Genomic DNA, 11,813 nt, shown 5'->3' with positions numbered 1-11,813 from the left:
CTCAGCATCCTTCAGGGTGATACAAAAGAGCTTTAAATTAGAAAATGCAACTTCCACTCTTACTACTTTTTTTTTTTTTTTGTTGATAAAAAATCCTTCAAGTATTAATGTTTACATCTGCTGCTAAACTGCTGCTCCTCATTAACTCGTTGCTGCTTTATCGTGGAATCATTTCGACACCACTGTTTTTTCGAAACATTTAGCCTCAGTCTTTTTATGACCGTGCGCGAGGGCGTCGATGGCCTATTGGACAACAGCACTTTCACACCGACCGCTAGAAGATTGTGCGCTAGTGATGCTGTTGTTGTTGATGATGATGATGATGATGATGCTCATCATAATCTCAGCCGTCAGAAAAGCGGACCAGAATTAATTAATTTATAGCACCTTCTTTTTTTCTTTTCTTCTTTTGTTCGCTACAAGCGACACACAAGGCAACGGGCCACTAGCTCGATTCGCCACTAGCAAATTGCTTCACAGGGTTATTGCGACCATTTCGTAGTAAATATGCTGAACCTTCCCGGGGATTGCCGCGAAGGTACTGGGTACGTCTCTCCTGCGCCCAGCAGATCGGTTGACACATCGTCACGGTGGCGCGCTCAACCCAACCATTAGGCAGTAGGATCTGTTACTGGGAGCCATGAGCCATGGGAAATGCGGTTAAAAACCATTATTTGGGCGCTGAATTTGGCCCACTTTCCCGGGGAACAAGACAGACAACAATCCCCCTCCTTCTGATCTCTCTTCCCTCCCTCCAACAACTTCCATTCCAGCTTCGTCAATTGTGATCGTTGCATTCAAGGCCGTTGGCAAAACACGACATACACAGCACCCACCAGTGGTACGTGCACTGTTTCTAACAGTTTCCCATTCTTCTTGAAAAAAAGAAGACCCTCACGATGCACGACGTATGGCAGCATGGCACCTTAACGATGTGCAAGTGCACTTTGACTGAGCCCTTTTGGACGCACCACTCTGCTTTCTCGCTCACTGCACAACATTGCAATGTTGCACACGGGTAGGGTGGTAGGGGACACACTTTACCGAAGGCACTCTAGAGCAGCCATCGCTTAAAAGCGCACCACTTTCCATCCGTAAGAGGATTCGCACTGTGGTACGAATGGGAGAGCACAAAATCGCAACCCGGATCGCAATCCGGATGGCCGGATGGTGGCGCCCCGCAATTATAATGAATCCGCGCGCCCGGATGTTTTTTTTGCGGTTTCACTCCATGCTTTTTTTCTGGCCGGGCGTCTCTAAGCACCACAGCCATCTTGCAACCTTGCACCTGCAGATGCATTTAAATCGCGCTTTTCAAGCGTTGCCATTTAACGCAATCTTGATGCAACAAAGGAAGAAAGAGGAAAAGAGCAAATGTTTGAAGTTAGTGAAAGGAAGAAACAAAAGCAAAGCATTTAGAAAGAATAATAAACAAAAGTGCATAAAATTTAATAGTTTTTGATAAAAAAGATGTCCGAAACTGAGCTACTAATAAGAGACCGATGAGAAGATCGATCAAATAGCAGAAACGGTAAAGACACAACCAAACGACACATTAAGGCTTGGGTTCAAATCTCGACTGGATCAAGAAGGATGGGAGCGCTGCTTTCCTTCAAATACAGTTGGGAACTTTTACTTATTCGCCGTTCTGTCGGAAGCAAATCCTTGAAGATTTTGAGATATTCATAAAAGTTATGCTACGTTAAAGAAAATATGGTCCTCTATCGGGGACGTTGCTTTAGTCGTCTCACGTGTGGCCAACCCCAGAACGTCATTCCCGTTCACAATTCGAGCAAAAATCCAAGTGTCCTTACTAACTGGTCCATGAAGTCGTAGAAACCCAGAAATGACATCCCAAGATCTTCTGATGTTGTTATAGAACAAGATCTATCACATCTTTCCAGGCAAGAAATAACGTTGGATAATTAAAGAATGTTAACGATGCCTTTTCATCATTACCTTTGATCTTTTACATTGCCGTGAACCTGTTCAGAATTCCCATGTCACTGGTAAAGTTTTACTCTTTTATCTACCATGACGATGCCAGATACTTACATCCCGTATCACGCAGAAGCTGGATGCCGGAGGCCACTATCCGCACACAGCCGAGAAAGGCTTGCCGCTTGTGCAGCTTCCGGTGGTTGTAGATCGAAATGATGATGTTATCGTTCTTGCCGAGGAACAGATCGTAGTGTGAGTTCCAGCGCGGATCAAGCGATGCTTTGCAGATTTCTGTCGTGTACTCCTGGGTCGTACCTTCCACGAGAATTTTGGCGAACGGATCGGGCAGTCCTGTAGTTTTGGGAAGAAGGAAAGAAAAACAAACAAACAAAGTTTTGGTTAATTAATTCGCCCGGTTTGCGTAAGCTAGTTTTACGATAAAACAATAAATTTGCCGTTCCAGTTGTAAACAAATGCGTGCCTTAATGCGGCTCTTCCGCGTGTGGCGTACTAGTAGTGGCCGGAATGCGTGACAGTTAGGCAGCAATAAAACAATCAAAACTGCCCCTCGTGTAGTTGCGCGCTCGGTTAATAGAATGCAATGTGTTCCAGCAAGATACGCCCATCAGACAACCGGAGACTCGATACTGGCCCGCAGTCGGGTCCAGTCCATTCGCTTCCCGTAGTATCGCGCACAAGACTACTTGAAGACTGTAGCGGTTCGTCCGGCACAGGCACTCACGTCTCCCCAGTCTGACGGGCGATGGTCGGCGAGGCGCATCGTCGTGTTGCTTTGGTGGCCCAAATTAACCGTGCAAGTTGATTGTCAATTGCCACTGTTAACTCGCCCGCTCCGCTGGCTGTATCCCACATGGTACCGTGGGTCCGGAAGAGAAAACAAAACGACAAATGTGTCACTAACGAGTGACTTACGCGCCGAGAGCTAGCGGTGCCGCTGGACAACAAAACAAGCGCCGGCACGTACGCGGAAGCGGCACGAGTCGGGCACGATTCACTCCGATCCGGTCCCTGGTTGGCTGGTTGCTTCTGATGCGTCGCTTGATATGAGCCTAATTCGTTTCTATTAATGGACAATGATTGCTTCGGGCATTCAGTGGCTGCATCGAGGCATTACATTACATAATAATGCTTGTCACATTTCCTGCTGCTACAAAATAGGGACCGAATTTACGGGGGACACTCAAGGGCTCGGGAGCGAATCGAATAGACGATCGGTTGTTTTAATGGTGACAAATTTGTTTAGCATGTAACGAATTGTTTGAAGTCTACAGAGTGCTGGTTGAGTCGCACTCAAATCAGAAAGAATTTTCTACTGTTTTAACAACTATTATTAAACAACGAATCATGAGTAAATAAACGATATCAATCATGAGTTGCATGATTCTTCAGCGATTAATGAATGATTAGTTTCATGCATCTTCAAAGATATATTGTTTAACTCATGTCTCAATCGACTCACGACTTGATTAACTTTTTCACTGAAGATGAAGATATGAGTAACTCTTTTCGTACAACACTACGATGTTGCATACTTAATCATTAGAGAGTTAGAGTGAGTGAGTGAGTGAGTGAGTGAGTTAAATCTTGCGAGTGAGTGAATGGATTTAACTCCATTTAACGATTTCTTTTACCACTCTTTTGCGTTTATACTCACTCTCACTCCCTATGCCTACTAGTGACTCACTCATGAGTGAGTGTAAAAGTGTGTTATCAGTGTTATGGATATTACCGTATTTTAGCGTGCATAACGACACCCCCAGATGAGTTATCCAAGATTTTTGGATTTTCATTGTCATCATTGTCCCGTCATTACTATCTTCATAAATTGCATGATCCTCAGTCCCATCAAGATTGCTACTGATTCCGCATTTTTTAAAGGATTTAATGACAATCGCTTCACTGACACATGCAGTAAGGACCCATTGACATATATCTGGAATAGTGGGTTTTTTATGCTTCCTGAAGGAGTTCGATTCGACTCAACCCCTTGTATCCACTTATTCCATTCTACTCTTATCAAACCCTTAAACGGTAGTGGTTGCAGCTGATTGGTTAGACCTCCAGGAATGACTTCCAGAGACGTTTTGCTTTGAGGAACAATTTGTTTAACTTCTGCTGGTAGACGACCTCTAACTGCATCCAGTACTTGCTGGTTTGCAGCATTGCTGGTTTTTCATAAGAACTTCAGGTCTCTTGTTCCAAGCATTTTAAAACCACAGATTCATCCCTGTCTTATCAATCCATCCTTTTTCTTCAACCCAACGATCTTTAATCCTTAAAGCTAGATCGGTAAAGTTACTACCCGTGCATAACGACCCCCTTAATTGGACTTTGGTCATTTTTGACCTAAAAAGGGGACGTTATACACGCTAAAGTACGGTACTCATTCTTACTCTTGAAGCATTCAAGTGCAGTGTAATATTTTTAATGAATCTCAAAGGAGTGAATCAAGGTTTCAAATTCCTAAACCCCACTTTTTTTTGACTCTGATTCAAAACACGGAGAGTAGAGTGCTTTCTCCATACTTATCGGTACTTGAAAGTGAAGTAAGTGAGTGATGAGCATGGACAAAAAAAAACATTTGCTTAAGTTGTTTCATACTCATGATTGAAGTCATTTCTGGGCAACATTCAGTTCAGAGTGTACGACGTTCCGGTGTACATAAAGTTAATTGTTACATAAAGACTACTAAACACTGAAGACTCTTTGGGCTCCAACTGATACATCAACTGCGATACAACAATCATGCACATTATGGAAATATTGTGCTAAACATAATGCCTTGAGAGTAACATAAAACCAATGAACCCCATGAGGGGTAGCTGCAGCATAAAGCATTACTCATTATCACTTTCTTATATTCTTCCTCCCCCCCCCCCCCCCCCCCCCCAGACTTCCTTTCTCACGCTTTTACGACGCATAGAACCACCCTGTGCATGGGCAAAACAATTCAGCGATAAAGAAACCACAACGAAAAAAACAAAAGAACACCGAACACAGGAATGTGTCGGAAAATTTTGGAAGCAGCACTTGTAGGAATTCGGTTCGGGTCGGGTCACAACTTCACACACGTACACGTACTGGTTCGCTCGCGCGAGAAGAAGTGCGGGGACACCATGACAAAGGGCTATTAATTTGGCCAACGATCCCAAGTTTGGAGCAGCAAAAAGAAAGCGAAAGTTAATTAAGTGCCACCTCACAAATCCCTCACCAGCTTCACCCCCCGGCGGTGGTGGGTGGAAAGGGCATAAAGATCCCCCCACCCCCCAACGAGAAGATCTTCTCTCAGTTCTGCAGTCGCTTTTATAACAGGGCATCGAAATTGAAAAGGAATCCCAAGAAGCGCGCACACACATATGACAAACCGACCAAACCCCACCACCCAAGTGTCGTCGGCGGCCAGAGCACACTGCCCGCCATACATACAATGCACCACCTTTCGTTTGCATTTCTATGCGCTTTTGTGTGTACAGGGGGAGGCAGCAATGGTATCAATCGCCCGAATGCTGCACAAAAACGAGTCGTCCGTGCAGAACGAACGCGCGCGCATCCGAATGGCGCGGAATCCAGGTCCGGGGGTCCAGAACGGTACAATATCATCCAACCGTTGCCGGGAGCGGTGGAGCGTACGGGGGACAATGTAAGGCCAGAGATGGTCTCCCACCATCACAGCCACCGGTGCCACAACAGTGGACAGTGTTCGGTACCGATGTGCTGCAGTGCGTCAAGTGGGATGAGATGTCGTGTTAAAGTGGTTGTGCCCGAGGATCCGCATTGAAGATGGGAGAGGTGTGTGTGTGTGCTCCACACACTACGGTTCGTTAAATATTCCTTCCCTTCTTCCACCCCCCAAGCGATATCTCACCAGACCATCCCATCAAAACCACCCCAAAGAGCCCGGGGTTTTGCTGGAAAACTTTCAAACACACCCATTTACTAAACGGCACGTCTGACCTACTGGCACTGAGAAGGCGGGGGGGTCGATGTGTATGTCTGGTGGCGCTACTGAGCAGCAAGTGTAACGATTCCGTGCGATTTCAGGTGGATAATAATATATACATAAACCCATCCAAAGACCCGAACACACACACCCATCCTTCCATGCCCTACAGTGACCTGAAACAGATCCCCAGGATGGACTACTTATTTCGGGGTGGGGAGGGCGATGTTTTTGCAACTTTAATCCGCCCCAAACACCATATCTCGGCAAACCACGGGGCCACGGCTACCATTCGAGTGGCACGGACGGTGCGAGAGGGCAGCTTTAGTGCGAATTCGTTGTGGTAAACCAATTTCACCCCCTTTGCGATGTGTACCACAGAAGGGTAGAGTAGTGCGTTTGGCACTTTACTGCCTCTGGAAAGGGGATTTACAGTACATGAGTGGATGGGTGTGCATATTGGCCGTCTGTGTCCCGTCAATGCATGGAGTGTGTATGATTGTGAACGATACGATATTTGGCAACATTTTATATTTTATCATACATTGTTGTCAATTTGGTTGGTTTGCTTTACATCAATAATTGTAAAACAGTTTTTTTCTCTCTCTCTCTCTCTCGTTTCCTTTTGCTGTTGAAGATTCGAAAGGGTTTCTATCGGAATATTTCGTACAAGTCGAAGAAAGGTCGAATAAATGTATAAAAATGATGTCCAGTGAGTGCCGCGTCGGAATATTGAGATATTTCTTCCATTTTTGTTAAGATCCCTTTAGATCAGGGGTCGGCACACCATTCACGATTAGGGCCAGATAGTAGAAACAACATTGAAGCTACGGGCCAGACATTCCCCGAACTAGTTTTTGGACATAAAAAACTTCCTATAATTTTGTCAAACTTCGTATTCATATTTTTTTGTACTCCTTCTTTGCATTTCGTTCCAATGTCGCTTGGCTCAAAATATTTAGAATACCTAAATTGGATTGTAAAAAAAAATTTTGCTTTTCAGTCGGATTTTGAAATCATTGATAAAACTCTGCGATCCTCGATAAAGTGTGTTCTGGACCTCGGTGTGAAGCAACTTTAGTAAGCTTTCAGACCTACCAAGAATTAATTGGTTAGGAAAAGATAAACAAAGAAATTTTATTTAAAAATCTAGACAAATATATTGCACACTTGATGTCTTTCAATTTTTTCTACCAGGCCGGATAAAATCTATCCCACCGGCTGCACTTTGCCGACCCCTGCTTTAGATATTTGCGAGCAACTCTGTGCTTCTGACATCTTGAACATTTGCGAAGTTTTCGTTATTTTAGTCTTACCAATTCCAAAAGTACCTAATTTGCTATTCATACTTGCTTAGTGACATGCTCTCAGAATCTTTATGATAACCTTATGTATTGTATCTTTTTTTGAATTAGAATTGATTTCGCAATAGCCACCTTAGTTCCCTGCATTTTTCGTTCTTTAATAAATTTGAAAGATAGTTTTCATTATGTACAATCAATTTTAATTAAACCATTCACGACGTGTCTATATTTTCATACTTTCCTAAACATGTGAGTATTTTTCACACAGCAAATGGTAAATAAAGCCAAAGTCAGCAAAAGTAATAGCAGGAGACCTACTATTCGGTCAACATACTTCACCATCGACCGGAACTCACTGCATGGGAGTGTTCTTCTTGAAGCACAAGTTCTTTCTATATGAAGTTCATTAGGAACCGTTAAGTCTTAGGGCATTATCATTGAAGTCTATTAGTCAAATGACCCGCTTTAAAACCTGCTAATGTTTGCTTCATTCTTGGAGTTTTATCTTAAATTCACGGACTTTGCACAAGGTCATTAATCTAACCTTTTCAAAATCAATTAAATACGAGGACACTTTGATTTGACGGTCTTACTCGTTGTTCACTGTCATTTTTTATTCTGTTCGGTTTTAAATGACAGCTGTCAAAATTGTGTTCATCGCTCAATGCGCGTTTACACGTACATACATCTATTTTATTATTATTATTTTTTTTTTGAAACTTCTACACCTTGCACATTTTAATGTAATTTTCAATCAAAAATATAAATAACTGTTGGCAAATTAGGTGCTAGATCTCTATTTCTTCAATGATATTTTCAACAGTCCACCTTGTGGCCAGATAATGTAAATTTAAAAACTGCCACTCAATAAAGCCGAAACCCTTCACGCGTGTCAAACGGAAACCCCAAAAGGGGTTCTAGGTATCAAACGAATGGACTTGCTGTTAAACGTTTGAGTTCCCTCATTTCGATGTAGATTCCCAAAACATAATGATCTTCATTTTCATACCCACACAACAATGAGAGTTAAACAATATTTTCCGCATCCGCGCCCGATGATTACATGGCCGGACATTCCGCAGCAGAACCAGTCAAGTCGGGACGCTTTGGGGGTTGAAAAACAAAAAAAAACACCTATCGGTTCCACGTGCATGAAAAGGGTCAGAGGTTCGGTTGCTAGCAAATGCTAATTCGAGCTGATGATGAATCTCGACCAACGGCAAACCACGGCATTGAACGCGCCACATTAGATGGGGAACATTAGTTGGGGACCATTTTATAACTACCGCCCTTAGGGATCGCCACATGCAATCGACCAATTCATGTTGCGATTTTGATTTATTATGCGTGAATTGATGAGTGTACGGAACGGTCAGACAAGAGTTATAACAATACGTGCGTGAAGCGGCAGCAAAGGAAATTTCTGGGCCCGTCAGCCTGCGTCACAATCGATGGAAGCGCAAAGAGACACAGCCACAGCGAATATATCTATCATTCCGATAGGATGAAAATCACATTCGATGCGTATGACCTTTTTGCTTGTTTTTTAAAGGGCATTCGAGCACTCTTGCGTCCCGTGCCACACACCGACCGGCGTTCAGTTCTGCATACTTATCAAATCGGAAAACCACTCGAGTGCAATCGGGCTCAATCACCACTTCCTACTGATTCGCGTGGCCGATTCGATCAACGACCGTTGGTTGGGGGGCAGTGTGCCCAACCTTCACCCTGTGCCTCCCTCTCTTCCCCCAGCCGACAGCCGGCGCTAATGATAATTTTAATTTCATTTTGCGGCCCCACGGTGTGCTTTCTCACGCGCACGCACCCATCGCGCTCTCATTGTGCGTGTGGGTGGTGGTGGCCGCGCGAAGGTTTTTCGTTGTTTTATGGCTCCATTTCCGTACCACTCCGTCGTATGAATCGGTGTAGGGGTAGTAGGAAGTGGAATGTCTATGCAAGTATTATCGGCCGCACATCAGATTATAAAATGCAAAATCAATTATAGCAATGACTGTAGTTGTTTATCATTGCGTTACGATTCGCCCATTTGCTATTGCCAATTAGCTAATATAAAGCGAAATGGCATATTGAAATTCATACTTACATTTAATCAATCGATCAACGGGTTGGATGGTTTGAATTGGAATTGATTTAAAATGATGCAATGCCGCACTTTAGATGCTTCTTGTCCCTCCAGAGAGCATTGGGAGTGACTCAATTTTTTTACCAAACGAAAATGATCGGTTATCGTGTGTTGTTTTTTAATTTCTACGAATGGTGATTGGCAAATCGCTAGGGCGAGAAAAATGTACGAACTTAAGCAAACCCAAATGCGAATGCCAAGTGGTTAATGATGCAGTTTTGTTCGCCAACAAACGATAAACAGGGAAGAATGCAAGCAACAGTAAAAAGTGCACGAAAATAGCAGTTTTACTAATTAGAAAATATATCCTTAAGTTATTAAAATAAAACTTGTAGTAATCTTATATCATTTGCTAGCGATGTTCAACAACGCGACGACTCTTTGCAGGTCATTTCCGTCTATCAACCGTAGATTATTTCGAAAACCCAAATGTTACGTATAATCTGTTTCCTTTTTTTCTGTCCCGCTGTAAAATATATCCCACAAACAAACATTCGGGACAGAAGGGCTTCCTAAAATGGCCAGAAAAAAAAAACAAAAAAATAAATACCGGCGCCGAGACATCCGTCCCGAAACGAAATAGGAAAAAAAAACAACCAAAACCACCTCAGCGGATGAAGTCGCAAAAAAGGAACGAGACTGGTGTCGCGCCAATTCATTCGACCGTCGTGGAACACAGCCCTCGCGTCCCGGCCGGGCATAAACGTTAAACAAACCACCGGTCAATAATGTGCCAATTACAAAGGGGGGTGGGGGTTTTATATTTATACCCAGTGCGCCATGTGGCACACAACAGCGGCTCCGAGTGGCAGGAGTAGGTTGTGATAATAATTTGTCCATCCTTAGGAGTGGTTCTAGAACGCCGGAAAAAAAATGCAAAATTGGGTGCATTGCTAAAGATTGCAGCAATAAATCTCATTATCATGGGACAGACGATGACGGGAAGCCATTTTTTACGAGCAAATATTTTTTGTCTAACCTCAAAACATTACAGGGTTTTATAGACAAGTTCACCGCAATGTTTTAACCGTGTAGAAAGAGATCTAGAACAGTTAGAAGATGGCGTTATCTGATGTCTGATAAACACAAATAGCGTGAGTTTGGAAGCAAAAAAACTACATTATAGCGGTCAAATTTGTTCTTTTGTTGTTAATACTAATAATCTATAATGTCAACGATAACGTCAAATATTGCAAATTCAACTTGCGTACAAATGTTTTCTGCATTTTTTTTTGTTATAAATACAAAATAAAATCAATAATCAAATCAAATAATCGAAAATTTAAAAAAAATAGTTTGATGTACCAGTTCTATTACAAAATATTAATATATATACCCCTTCGAAACCCCTTTGTTTGCGTAGGGGGTATCAGGGATGAAAATAGAGGCACATTATGCCACCGTGCCACCCGAAAATCGAGTAACTAGTATTATTACGATCGTAGTTCTTTCATCTTTTTCCCTGCAAAATAATCCTCCGGTACGACTTCCGTAGTTACTCCGCAGTTTTGAGGCTAAGGTAATCAAACTACCTACTATTTACAGTGGGCCCGGCAGTTGATGGCCATATGCTCTAACACGATCAACGTTAGTTGCTCAGATAATCAACGATCATGTGTAAAACAATCGTTGAAAACCCTGTAAAACACGCCATCATCAAATGTGACATTAGGCGGGGAGGTAGGGCCCCAATTACAAATAACCTACGATATTTTTTTTCTGCTTTAAAACAAATTAACAGCCCCAAACAAACAAAAAGAAAACATTGATCAAATACTTTATAAAAACATAAAACCAAAGCATAAAATGTTGAAGCGCAGTACGCAAACCCAAAACAAAAACAAAACAAAACGATCCGGACCGATAATGACCAACCGTAACGGGTCACACCCCGTCACAAGAAGAGAACATAAGAGTAACCAACAACAACAACAAAAAAACATCAACAACATGAAATCAAATGAATCAAATTGCTAATTGTATGTTTGCAATCATTTGACCAGCGCGCCCCACCCCCCTCCAAGCGCAAAGATGCAGTTTTGGTGCCTTTTTTGTTTGTTTGCACAAATTTTTGACATTTTTTGTTGCTGTTGCTTTTGCTGGCTTTTTGCATCAGCTCCGTCTCTAGGATGAAGATGTGAAGGAACGCATAAAACAAATAAAATCGAATCAAAAACAAAGCGGACGGAGATTATGCGCGTTGAGCTGGCCGCGGACAGTTAAGACATTATTACGAACGGTTGATTTGGTTTTTTTGCCATCGAACAACCATTTCCCCTCTCGGGCTGTCTGTCTCTTTCCTTCCTCGCGGGACAATCTTGCAAACGCGTTGTGTGGTCTTGTGGAATAATTTATTTTTTCTCATCTCTTCATCACATTTTCATCACAAGGAATGATCTCTTTCTGTTTTTGTTTTTTTTGGCAGAGATTGTTCGTCAACTACTTCAAGGACTATCAGCGTTGT

At 42.7% G+C, this 11,813-nt stretch overlaps 1 protein-coding gene across 2 annotated transcripts in view; it reads right to left on the bottom strand.

The window, feature by feature from the left end:
• Positions 1-11,813, bottom strand: part of LOC128309498 (E3 ubiquitin-protein ligase SMURF2) — a 39,368-nt gene that overhangs the window by 7,781 nt on the left and 19,774 nt on the right. For both annotated transcript variants that reach the window (XM_053045905.1, XM_053045906.1), the window contains exon 4: positions 2,056-2,292. In XM_053045905.1, coding sequence (XP_052901865.1) covers positions 2,056-2,292 — 237 coding nt within the window. The remainder of the gene's footprint in view (positions 1-2,055; positions 2,293-11,813) is intronic.

The sequence above is a fragment of the Anopheles moucheti genome, chromosome 2, assembly GCF_943734755.1.
Source record: "Anopheles moucheti chromosome 2, idAnoMoucSN_F20_07, whole genome shotgun sequence".
Classification (NCBI taxonomy): Eukaryota; Metazoa; Arthropoda; class Insecta; order Diptera; family Culicidae; genus Anopheles; species Anopheles moucheti.
The sequence above is the reverse complement of the archived record's forward strand: the minus strand, read 5'-3'. Positions and strand labels throughout refer to the sequence as shown.